At 33.2% G+C, this 13,718-nt stretch overlaps 2 protein-coding genes across 2 annotated transcripts; both read left to right on the forward strand.

The window, feature by feature from the left end:
• The first annotated feature begins 3,892 nt into the window (after nt 1–3,892).
• LOC132038955 (protein LEAD-SENSITIVE 1) lies at nt 3,893–7,863 on the forward strand. Its single transcript, XM_059429464.1, has 2 exons — nt 3,893–4,166; nt 6,911–7,863. The coding sequence occupies exons 1-2, from the start codon at nt 4,037–4,039 to the stop codon at nt 7,594–7,596; spliced, it is 816 nt and encodes a 271-aa protein (XP_059285447.1). The 5' UTR covers nt 3,893–4,036; the 3' UTR covers nt 7,597–7,863.
• Nucleotides 7,864–11,800: 3,937 nt separating this feature from the next.
• Nucleotides 11,801–13,718, forward strand: LOC132048092 (F-box/kelch-repeat protein At3g23880-like). The gene has a single exon (XM_059439027.1). The coding sequence runs from the start codon at nt 11,945–11,947 to the stop codon at nt 13,232–13,234; it is 1,290 nt and encodes a 429-aa protein (XP_059295010.1). The 5' UTR covers nt 11,801–11,944; the 3' UTR covers nt 13,235–13,718.

Genomic DNA, 13,718 nt, shown 5'->3' on the forward strand with positions numbered 1-13,718 from the left:
ACAAAACGAAATACAAAGTTGGTGCTCATACGCGCCTCTATCAAGAATGGAAAGAATTTATAGATACTAACGGATTCAGGACAAGGGATGTATTGCGTTTCAAGGCCTGTGACGCTTCCAGAGACCGGATACACTTCCTTGTTGAAAAAAAAAAACAGGAGATCATAGAAATAGATTAGACTATGTCTCCGTGTTTTCAATTTAAGCAAGGTTTATGTTGGAGCACATGTAACACCTTTGCTTTCTAAATTAAAGGGATTTCATTCATCAACTTCGAACTTACATTAAACACAAAACAAAAGAAAACTAAAAAGGATTCCTAACATACATTAACCAGAAGACAAAAGAAAAAGAAAAAGTAGTTCCTAACTAACATTAACCACAACACAAAAGACATTTTTCCAAGCACTGCCTACTTAACATTAAGCACAAAACTAAACCATTCAACTTCAAAAATACAAGAAACACTAAGGCAATTGGTCATGACAAGTTGAAGCATTTCCTCGCATTAACCAACTGATCCAACTAGCAAAACAAAACAAGATACAAAATGTAAAATCAAATTGACTAAAAGTTGTTGATCCCCTTTTTTCGATTTTATCTCTTTTGCATTTTCAATTTTCGCCAGCATTAATCACACTTGATTGTTCTTCCACCTCCTTCATTTTCTTATCACTTGAGGCAGATTGTTCTTCCATTTCAATCTCTTTCAACATCTCGGCAATTTCGGAACTTCCACATCCTTTTTCCATCTCTTTAATTTTCTTCTCTTTTTGAAGCTAATTCTCCGTGCATCTCCTTCATTTTGTTCACCAACTTTGAATAATGTATTTCGATCTTTCATCAACTTTGGAAAGATCCCTCCATCAAAAAAATTTACACTTCTTCGAATCATAGTAGTGGCAAGACCAATATCTTCTTCCGGATTGTTGTCGGGACTGAAGTCTTCAAATGAGCAACACACCATGATCGCATTACACCTCCGCATTCAACATTGATCTTCATTGTCCATACAAAGCTTATTCAAATCCAATCTTGTTTCTTCCATAGCTAACCCGAATTTTTAATCGTAAATTGGGAAAGAAATTGTAAGAATCCAATCTTGGTAAGAATCGAAACATAAAAGAGAAGAAATTTACCACAAAATTTGGGGAAGAACTTAACGTGGAAGAATAGAACAAGATCTAGCCGTTTGTGGGGATTTGATATTGGATTGGGGAACTAAAACGTTATTTGACGCGCTACGTGGCAAATATACACCGGTCTATATAGTTTTTATCTTCTCTTACCGGCGAAGAGAGTAGCTTTTACTTGCTAGTCAGTGTCACCGGTCAAAGCATAAATAATACAAAAATAAGTCCAGGGGCCACAGACCCCCCGAGGTTGGCGCGCGGCAATTTTACCTATATTGTCAAGTTTAATACTTTTCCCTTTAATGAAGGACAAAAAGTTCACAAAGAGGAGCAGTGTAATTACACCAATTCCCACATAACTATGTAATTATTTGGTCAAACAAACAGATCAAACTGTGTGATTACACTCAATTACACCCAATTTCAATTACCTGGGTGGCTTTCCAAACAGGCCCTTAAGGTTGAAAACAATACCCCCTCCACGTATTGAATAGGAAAGATAACCCCTTATGCAATATTTTCCGGCAAAACTTTTCTTTTTTGATAAGTTTTTTTTTTCTAGAACTAAAATACGAGATCATATTTGAGCTTTTATAATTGAAAAGAGGAGCAGAACTCAGGAGAGTCAATAAAGATGAGTATGCGGTGGATACACGAATAAGAGCCACATATGTATTGGTATATGAAATTATTTATGAAATGACAACAACACCCTCAATTTGAAACTTAATATCACAAAAGCACACATGTCGATCCGGATAGTAACCCACGCTACTATCATCAATTTGGCAAGTTATTTGAAGTATTAAATATACAATTTAATGAAAGAACTTGTATTAAAATCAACTTTTCAAAAGAATTCGGTAATTAGAGCAAAATAATGATATCTAAAGTAAAAAAACTACATCAATCTTAGAAATAACATCATTGTCTTTTGTTTTTTCCTTGTCCTAGTTGTTTTGTCTTTGGCCGGATGATTTGATCTTGCGAGTCTGTATGGAGAAGGAAGAGGAGGATGAGGAAGAAAAAGAAGGAGAAATGCGTGAAGATTGAAGTTCTGCTACTAAGTTTATAATTGCATAACTTTTAAAGACGAGAATAATAATTGAATGCTAATTTCAACAATACACACATTTTTTATTTTGATTTGTGACGTTATGGGTTCAAAGATGATTATTTACGAGTTTTATCCATTGCTAAACAAGTTTCAATCTTCATATTAATTTCTTTCAAGAAAATAAATACACAAGCCCAAATATTTAAAATATTATTTACTTTTACACCTATAAATACTTATTCCTTGTTTTCGCATTTGAAAAACAATATACTCCTATATTATATTCTTTTTGTTTGTACAATTGCAACGAGCTTAAATTGTGCGCTATCTTTCTATAAAGAAAAGCATAATTAATTGTTTTCTAAACTTACAAGAAAAAGGTTAATAGCAATTGGTTAATTATTTCTGATACAATATCTTCAATAAAATATAATGCTCCATCTGCTTTAATGACTCTTTCATTTTTAGTTGGCTCTATAAAAATTAAGAGTTTTTCATATTAGAAAAGTTTTAATTTTAAGCTTCTTATATTGTTAAAAAAAAAAATTAACTTTATATATTATCATTACATAATTTTATGGATGATCATTCAACTTTTATTTTATTACACATAATTCACTAAATCAATTCTTGTAACCAAAAAAAAAAAAAAATAACTTTACAAAAGTATCACATAAAGTCAGCAAACTAATTTTTGTAACAAAAAATCACAGAACTTTGTCTAAGTATCACAAAAAGTCACTATATGACGTTTTTGATAACAAAAAAATCATCCAGATTTGTCTAAGTATCATAAAAAATAACTCTTTTATTTTCTACCCGATGACTCTCTGTAATATTTAGGTCGAGTCGAGTGACTTTTTGATTTAAAATATAGATAACTTTTGTGATACTATAAAAAGTTTAATCGATGAATTAAAAAAAAAAAGAATATTTCCTTATAAAAATATAAAAAAGTTTAATAACGATAGTAATTAAAAAAAAAAAGACTATTTATAAACTTAACCTTATATTATTATGGTCTTATAAAAATGACATGACAAAATAAAGATTTTGAAATTTTAAGATGTCTTTAGTAGCTATACTTTAATTAATTACACCTCATAACTTAAAGATTGTATATCAATTGAGTTAGCTAAAACCAATATCTCTCTCTTCCATGGAACCCGAATTTACCCATATCTCCATTGATTTTGTTTAACTTTTTGGTGCTAAGGTTTTGATGAGTCCGTTATTAAATTGTGAACGACTCTCGATTCTTAATGCAACCTCTATTTATTGATTGGAAAAATTCGAAGATAGGTGTTGAATTCGAAAAAGGTATTTGCCGGTGGCTTTTCCGTCGTATTTCGTCTTGATTTGAAAACACCCTTTCAAAAAATGTATGTATTTCTAAGGAGCAAAATGAATACGGTAAATTTGAAGTGTATACAATCGAATTTTGAATTTTATTTTGTATTCGGTATTTGAATGTATTCGTTAATTTTTTTGGGAAAATTCCTAACATAGTCGTTATAAATGCCTTCAACTTAGATACCGAACATTGGGGAAAAAAGAAAAGAGGTTATTTTTTTAAATTCCCTTTTTAGGTAGAAAGAAGTTAACTAATGTCCGTCAAAAATCTTCCCCGTTTTAGGACTCTATGCTAATAAAATAAAATAAAATAGATGGAAGCGTAGTGTTGAATAAACCAAAAGAGAAGGGGGGAGTGAGTAAAGGGCTTGGATACGAAAGAGGCCCACCACAAATAATTAAGTAGTCTCCTATTCCAAGTTGGAACAATATTAGACAAAAGAAGCAAATCTAATTCGTAGAAACTAAGCAAAGCATCAGATCACATCCAGTGATGGCGGAATCAGGGCGGTGGTCGGTGCCGGAGATGGGCGGAATCCTATCAAATAAGATCCCTAAGGACGATCTCAAGCCTGGTGATCACATCTATTCTTGGAGAAACGCTTACCTCTACGCTCATCACGGTCATAATTTCCCCTTTTTTTTTTTTTTTTTTTTAGTACATGACTGGAATACCCTTTGATTTCTATTTGTATTTATTTAGCTACATTTCTACCTTTTATACAAGTGGGTTCAAATTTCGATTTGATTATGTTTTTTTTGTTCCTTTTAAATGTGCTGCTAATATATGTTCTTTTGAGCCCGAGGTGTATCGGAAACAGCCTCTCTGCCCCACAAAGGCCTGGGCGGAGCCACCTCGGCAAAGGGTGGTCAGGTGCACACCCTTCGTGGAAAAGTACGCGGTGTACATAGGTTCAATATTAGTTACAATGAGTATATATTTAATTTTGCACACCCGTAACACAAGTAAGAAGAAAATTTGCACACCCTTCGCCAAATTCCTAGCTCCGCCATAAAAGGTATGGTCTGCTTACATCCTGCCCTTACCAGACCCCACTTGTGAGACCACACTGGGTATGTTGATGTTGTTGTTGTTGTTGAGCCGAGGGTCTTTGCGTACATCCTACCCTCATCAGACCCCACTTGTGGGACCACACTGGGTATGTTGTTGCTGTTGAGTCGAGGGTCTATCGGAAATAACCTCTCTACACAAAAAAAAGGTAGAGGTAAAGTCTGCGTACATCCTACCCTCCCGCACCCCACTTCTGGGATTACACTGGATACGTTGTTGAGTAATTATGATAAGTATCAGATTCGTTAGGAAAGCTAATCTAATAGGAAGGATACATTTTCTTTGTGTCGTTTAGGAAATGTGAAATTGGGTTATTGGAATCTTGGAGTTTACCAATTGGATTTAATGTTTGATTAAAATGAAATCCTTTTGTTTTACTCCAAGTTTCTAATTTCTGTTCTTATCTACGTTTTGATCTTTATATTCCCTCCGTCCCAATTTATGTGTGCACCGTTTGACTCGACACAAAGTTTAAGAAAGAAAAGAAGACTTTTGAAATTTGTGATCTAAAACAAATTTTAAATATTTGTGTGGCTTTGAATCATTTCATTTTACTTGAGCCGAGGGTCGATCGGAAAAAGCCTCCCTACCTCCCAAGGTAGGGGTAAGGTCTGCGTACACTCTACCCTCCCAGACCCCACCTTGTGGGATTATACTGGGTATGTTGTTGTAAATCATTTTATTTTAAGGGTAAAAGAGGAATTTGAAAGTTAAATTGTTTCTAATTATAGATATACGACATTCTTTTGGGACGGATTAAAAAGGAAAGGGTGCCACAAGTTTTTGGGTCAAATTTCAATTTTTATGATAATTGAGTAATTTTGATAAATTATAGATTCGTTAGTGAAGTTAATAGAATGGGAAGGAACTTTTTTGTATCTTATTAGAATCTTGGAGTTTACCTGTTGGATTGAATGTTGATTAAAGTTTGTGTCTTTCATGGGAGATATAGCTTCAATATTTGGTTGGCGATATTCAGAAAGTATATTGTGGAGCTGATTAAACGAGACAGTTTGACTTGGCAATTAGCAGGAATATCAGCTGGATAAGAAGTGACTTTATTTCTAGATTTGCTAATTATGGCTGTTATGAGCTTTGATATACTTCAAAACTCATTTAGTGGAATACCTGAGTTGAATATGACCAATTTAGGACTTAAGAGTTTATGTGTGTGTGTTCTCATTTGGGTTTGACTCTTAAGCCTTTATGGAACTTTATATTTGACAATTCAGTCATCATTGTGTATTAAATTATTGTGAACCGGATGAGGGGGAAAAAGACGAGAAGTTATATTGGGTAGTCTTCTTTTTGTTAAGTATTATGGTCTTTGAGGAAATCCATTTTATGTCAATAAATTATGGCAGGGGGATTCTGTTGGTTTATTATTTTTTATTTTTTTTTTAAATAATGAACTTAGCATTCTATGTTAGCATCCAGTCTCCGACACCTGCATTGTGTTGTGGACTCACCTTACCTCAAGTTGAAAAGATTGCTTTAAGAGGTTATATTGCTTAGCGTCAGTCTAGTGGGTTGAAGAAGAAGACTTGCTTTTAGTTTTGGATAAATATACATAAGGATGACTTTAGTCCCGAGGATCTCAACTTCTTGTAAGGACAAGCAGCTAAAGACTAGCGTCTGGTTTTGAATATTTTATGAAGCCTCTTTGGTTTTGACAAAATCACCTAAATATGTCCAATTTGTACAACTTTGACAATTTGGATTGCTAAACATCACATAAGGTCTAATGGTCTATGCATTTGGTCTCAGGTGATAAGTTGTCAAAATTTCAGATAATGTTGACTTGTATTACTGATAACTGTTAGGAAATCATTGCATTAATAGTTGTAAAAATATTGAAAGAGAAGGAAATATTTGCACCAAGCATGACAAGTCAGATGCTCAGAAAATTGTTATGAGACAAAAAGATCCAAAGCAACTATAGTTCCTGGGGGTGGGGGTGGGGGTGGGTGAGACTAAGATGCTATAGAGGTGTGAGTGGCATGTGCATTTTTGTTCCTTTCCTAGCATGTTGTCATAACGTTGTTGTAGAGTTGATTGCTCAGATGGTCACTCAGTCTTGAGTAATTGGCCATCAAAGTCATCTATCTTTTTTTGTCTTCAAAAGTCACTATATTTCACCTAATTAGCTTCGATAGTCATCTTCACTGGGTTTTATATTTTCCCGTGAGGTTTAATGACGTGGCAAGTTTAATTTTCAGAAAAAATAGTTAAAACAATAATTAAGAATTTGGACAATTTTAGAATCCAATCTGACCTATGCTCTGAACCTTTCAGGTATATATGTTGGCGATGGTATGGTTATCCATTTTACTCGAGCTGCAGGTCAAGAGATTGGAACTGGAACAGTTTTAGACCGTTTCATATTCAGCTCATCTCCTTCACATCCCTCTGACTCCCCATGTCCTAGATGCGGTGATCAATCAAGGACCGAAGGTGTTATCTCATCATGCCTGGAATGTTTTCTTTCTGGGGGTGAACTCTATCTTTTTCAGTATGGTGTCTCCCCAGCTCTTTTTATTGCTAAAACTCGAGGAGGAACATGCACTCTTGCCCCTTCTGATCCACCGGAGCACGTCCTTCACCGTGCTAAATTCCTCCTTCAGAACGGTTTTGGGGCTTACAACATATTCAAGAACAACTGTGAGGATTTTGCAATCTACTGCAAGACCGGTTTGCTAGTCTTTACAAATATCAGTGTAGGCCGGAGTGGGCAGGCGTCATCCTTTTTAGCTGCCACAACAGCTATTGTTTCATCACCACTGCGCTTTCTAACTACAGGCGTTTCTGGTCTGGCGGTTGTGGGTTATGGTGTTTACTGTATCAGCCGGTATGTTTCTGATATTGGTGTACGTCGTGATGTCATGAAGATCCCTGTTGAGAGACTTATCCCATGCCCTGACCTTCCAGAGTCTGAGCCTGCTGCTACTACTACTGATACATCAAAGGAAAAGGGGTCGTAGTTCTATGTAAGTGGACTTCATTTATATGGATCTCAGGTAGGGTACTACAACATACATCAATGTTGTAGGTGTTGTTGTCGTCATTGCTTTTTGTGACACAGGTTTGGTTATTATTGAAACATTGGTCATTTTAACCGGCCTTGTGTTCATTCTTCCATCAAGTGAATGCCTTGATGTGATTGTAAATTGTTTATGACAATGTTCCATGGTTTCGAATGAATGTAGTGTGTGTTAAAAAGATGGTTAATTAAAGCTGGAAAAATCTCAGAGATCTTTCTTATTAATTTCAAATACTCTCTAGAAATACGTAGTTTCATTGGTTAAAGAAAAAGGAAACCAGAATTTGAATATATTTTTCTACCTTTTGCTTGTAAAGGGAATTTTGTCGACTGTAATGATATGCTTCTGATTTTCTATGAAAGAAATTATTAAGTGAGAAGTAATGCTTGTTTAAAGGCAATATTGACAAGGAAACAATCTTTTTTTGCGTTTAGAAAATCAATTGTTTTGTGTTTCAGGAAACAAAACACAAACCAGAAATCAGGAAATGTACTGATCTCATTTGTCGCAAACCAAACTCAATTGTATATTGTCAATCCCATCGACCAACAATCTAGTTAGTAAAGCATGACTCTAAACGGAAGGGAAAAAAGAATGACCCTGCCTAATGGTACTGAAGAAGTGTCCCGTCGTACAAACTAAACATTTATTTCAGCAGTAGTTAATGACTTTTTTAATAGCAATAGTTATAACATCCAAAGGTCAGAATTAAAAGCAAAGAAAATGGTACTACCAGCAGTTATAGCCTTCATAACGTCCATATGACAGGGAGCAAGAGTAATCTGCCCTACAATAGTTAACTCGAGTAGAAAATCACAAAACAATCCAAAAACATACCACTAAACTTTTATCACTGCCTAATGTCGATGTTTTCATTGGCGCCGGAGCATTTGAAAAACTCTTGGTTTGTTCAGCCCTTTTCCCGGCCTTTTGTTTCTTCTTACATTTTAAATGTTAATTTTTTTTCTTTGTTTTCCTTTTTTGTTCTATTTAGCTTTGAGGGACATCGAACAAGTTTCATTCAACCAGTACTAGTAAGAAGAAAATACAACAGCATACAATATGATTCAAAGAATGAAAAAAAGAAGAAGAACATTGATGGAATAACACCACATGATGTGAAGAAATGGAACTTAAGTCTTAACTCAACCCTAACTCATGAGGTGACTATTTTCCACGACAGTGTAAGGAGATCGAATTTACATCCCACTTCCGATTGGGGACTTCTAACACATGATGCAAAAATGGAACAGAATCATAAATTGTTTGTTGCAATAATATTGAGTCACACAGTAATATTGCTCCTCATTGGGATCCCTCTCGAATGTATGATATCTGGACTTTTCTTGAGTTGTCTTCCGTAAAAGTATTTTACTTTGTGATGAACTCATATATATCTATCTATCTTACTATTTTAAAAGCATGAATATAAATGTTGGTTGACCAAAATATCCTTCAAATATTAAATGACTTTTATACCCTTTAATGAGCTCTAATCCTATTTCTTATTGAACTATTATCCTATTACCACTAACGTTACGAATCCTATTTTTATTGAGCTACCTAATGGAACGTTTATTACTACTAAAGTTACTAATCATATCTCTTATTGTACGTCTATTACTACTAACTCACTACCAATTTGATCTCCTTTTTTTTTTTCTTCTATGAATTGTACTCCCAATTTAATTTGATTAATTTCGTTTAATAGCAATTTTCAACACTTTTATATCTGTAAATGATAATAAATAAAAATATGGTCACTTAATATCTAATATTGGATTATCTTAGTCGTAACATGTTTTCTATATGGGGAAAAAAAAGAAAAAAATAAATACCCAGAACATCAATTTCAAAGAATATTAATTAGATACAACCTATACTATTAGTAAGTTTTTTGTAACTTATAAAATAAATATTTACAATAACAAATAATATTATCTAATATTTTTTCTATAATTTAGATTGAATAGGAATAACGTGCAACTGCACGTTCGTAGAGACTAGTTATTTTAAAAGCATGAATATAAATGTTGGTCGATCAAAATATCCATCAAATATTGAACAACTTTTATACCCTTTTAAGTTAAAATTTTCTCTAGAAGTAATATATCATATTGGATAAAATTGTGATATTAACTTTTTCCTAATATCTAGGACTTCGAACTCAACCAAAAAATTAAAATCTTAAAACCAATGTAATTATATTAGGATTTTACTAGATATCTTGGGCTTTGATTTCCAATAAAGAATTGTTATTTGACTACAATTTTAAAACCATAATCCTAAATCTCTATACTATTAAGAACAGAGCTAACGTTGTTATCATCTTGAAATCTAAACAAAAGATACACAAATAAATAAGACTGAGTAATGGATTGGTTTTATGTTGAGTTATTAAAGATATAAATAATATTAATAACCAACTGCAGTTTCTATCTTATTAAAGACATAATACAACGGATGAAGAGTCTGCTTACATCTCTAACTCCAATGTTAACGCAGTCTTTGAAGTTTTAGGTTCTGCAAATTCTTACTGACGAGGTTGAGATATATTCTGCCTTGTTGGCCAAATAACAATTAGGCTTTACAGTTCTTTTCCATTACGATCATTGTTTGATGCATAGAAAAACGCAAGGAAAGAAATAAATTTAATTGCAGAAGATAAGAATGTGACAGTAGATCAAACATGAAAAATAGTAAAAAGGTATCCCAATCGTTTCACGGGGAGAAGAACGCTGGAATGGAACCAGAATTTGCCGAGTTGGGATAATTTTTTTCCGGTGAATTTGCTAGAGAAGGTACTCATAAAATAAAGAGTAATTTAGTCAAATTATAATTATTTTACATTAATAATAAATAGATTAAAAGATTATTAAATCAAAATAAGGGAGATTAACATAATATCATAAACCACAAGGGGGTTAATCTTACGAAGTGAAATCTGAGGGGAGGTCTCTAAAATTATTTCTTAATAACAAATAACTTTAAAAAACGTAATATCACAAATCACAAGAGAGCTTAGTATTATAAAGCGAAACCTAAAGAGAGATCTCCAAAATTATTCCTTAATAATAATAGGATAAAGGAATTGTTACAAATAAATCAAATTAAGGTAGATAAACCTAATATCGTAAACCACAAAGCAAGCTAGTATTATGAAGCGAAACTTAAGGAGAGGTTTCTGAAATTATCCCTTAAAAGTTTAGATAATACAATAGGTTTTACATTTCAAAATCAATATATTTTGGACTAGCTTTGGCTTTAAATAGTGCAACTAATTCTTTTGTGTCCTATAGCCTTTCTGGACTAACCCATCGAGAACTATATAATTATTTTTCTTTTATTTAGCATTATTATAGGAATCATATGTCTTATCGTCTTTCTGGACTAATGCTAAAAGTGTTACTCCAATAGCTATTGCCAACTCAAATAAGCCTAAGAAAATGTTACTTAATAAAACAAGTTATGTATGAATTGAGGTATTAATCATATTAGATAGCAGGAAGTCACAATAGGAAGCAGCTTCTCAGGGTTTAATCTACCAAGTATTTCATAATATCTCCGTAACGATAACAAAACAAATATTATCTAATATTTTTACTATGATCGAGATTGACCTGAAATAACGCGCAAGCATCATATATATATATATATATATATATATATATATATATATATATATATATATATATATATATATATAAAACTTCTAAATGACTTAGCCAACAATTGATATTGACACCAGTAGGATAAAAATATTTAATAGCAGGTAATTTTTATGCATCTGAAGGTTAAATACACAAAGTAAAATATCATAGAAACTGAAACTGGAGTAAAATCATAACGCAGCGAAGAAAACTGCTATTATAAATTCCCTTAATCCTAATTCCTTCCCTAATTTCAGCCACAAAATCTCCTTATCTTCTGATCCTGTATTAGTCACTAGATAATCTCAACTACTTTTTAATTTTTAAGCTTAATGTTAACCATTAAATAGGATGAATGATGCAAAAATTCAGCAACTTCCTAATACTATTGAATGCCGCACAAGGTCAAGAGACACTAACCAAAGAATTATTAAAGGTTAATGGATATAAACATCCTAATTACTTGGCTTTGAGATTATGGTATGCCCCACGAGTTCAAGAAATTAACATAGACCAAACAGTGATTTATCTTGAACATGCATAACATAATAAACATCTCTTTCATCTTTCCCATATTGTTATTACAAATGATTTAGCTTTAAAACTCCAATTTTTCTTTGTTTTGTCTAATCATAATCATGAATTCGGACCAATTTGGTCAAGAAACGATGTTTTGTCCCTTTCTTCCAGGGGACATTGTCATCGACATTCTTTTGAGACTTCCAGTAAAATCTTTGTCACGTTTTACATCTGTATCTAAACCCTTTTGTTCATTAATCAAGAATCCTAATTTTATCTCCAAACAACACGCAAAAACTACACAAGAAAAGCCACCTGATCTCCTAATTATGGGTCGCCATCATAAAACTCTTGAAGTCACGGTACGTTTAACTAAGTCTCTAACAAAACCTCGCCATGTTATTCCACCACCTCTACATTTCGATGTGCCATTTGGTGTGACTTCCGAAAAGACAAGAATTGTGGGCTCTGCCAATGGCTTAGTCTGCTTGAATTTAATTAACCATAATGGCGTCGCGATTGTTATATGGAATCCAGCCATTAAAACATTCAAGCCAATTCCGAAATCCCCAAATGTCTCAAGCCTAGGTAAACTCACTGTAACAGACTTAGGGTTTGGTTATCACCCAGGAAACGATGACTACATGATTGTTCGACTTCTGAACGTTGCTACGTCAAGGAGGAAGTACGAGGTTGAAGTTTACATGCTAAGCACGAATTCTTGGAGAAAAATAGCAAGTGATGGACGTATTTTACAAGTGATACGTCCATTTTGGAAACCAATGGCACCCGGAATGATTGTAGTAAAAGGTGTTGCCTATTGGGTAGGAGTTGAAGTTAGAAACGAAGAAATGTGTAGTGTTGTTGTTTCTTTGGAAATGACTAGTGAGGAGTTGACTTTTATCTTGCCACCTATTGAACATCATGGCATTGTGGTTGACCTAATTAGGGAAGCAACAACATTGAGACTTTTCAATTTAAATGAATCTTTGGCTTTGATTTATTCTACAAATCTTGAAAAAGTTGATATATGGTTGAATAATGGATTTGATATATGGGTGTTAAATAAGGAATTAAGGACTTGGACTAGAATACTTAAAGTTGAACCTATTGAAGGGTTTTTATTAGAAGCTGGATTTTGGGAGAATTCTAAGGCATTAGTTGCACAAGAGAGGAAAGAAATGTGTTATGATGAAAATGGAGAATATGTTTATACAAAAGGTGAGACAAAGTTATTTTTATATGATGTTACTAAAGGAGATTTTGAGATTATTGAAAATCATGAGCTTCGTGCACCATTTCAAGCTTATAGTTATTCGGAGAGCTTAGTACCTGTGAATGGAGGAGTTGATGTTGTAAAGGAGGTTGATTTGTCAAAGTTTTTGGATTTTGATCCTTTACTTTTTTGAGTTACCCAAATTTACCTTTGATGAGATTTCGAATTCAGCTTAGTTTACATGGTAAATTAAGCTTTGATGTATTTAGTGATTTTTATTAGATTGTTGAATAAATAGTTAAGGAAACGTTATCGCATTGGTGTTGTATTAAGAATTACTATTGTATTTCTCGATAGGGAAAGAGAGAAGGTAGTTCAATTGTACTTTTCTTTAAAGTCGAAATTTTTTTAGACATTTAGGTTAAATTTTTTTTTTGTACATTAGTTTATATGGAGGGTTAGATCAATCGACCACATTTTTGGTCATGTTTAGGTGTACGTTTACAAGGTTTGGAATTGCATTGCCACATTTGGGGAGATTCAGAAATATATTTTCTGAGATGTTTGGTAACATAAGCCACGTTCATGTTAAAGCTCTGCTTAAACGTAATTGATAGTTTTTGCCTAAATTCTACCTTTTAGATTTTTTTTATTTGACATACATTTCTTAAAATAAA

The sequence above is a fragment of the Lycium ferocissimum genome, chromosome 2 (assembly GCF_029784015.1).
Source record: "Lycium ferocissimum isolate CSIRO_LF1 chromosome 2, AGI_CSIRO_Lferr_CH_V1, whole genome shotgun sequence".
NCBI lineage: Eukaryota > Viridiplantae > Streptophyta > Magnoliopsida > Solanales > Solanaceae > Lycium > Lycium ferocissimum.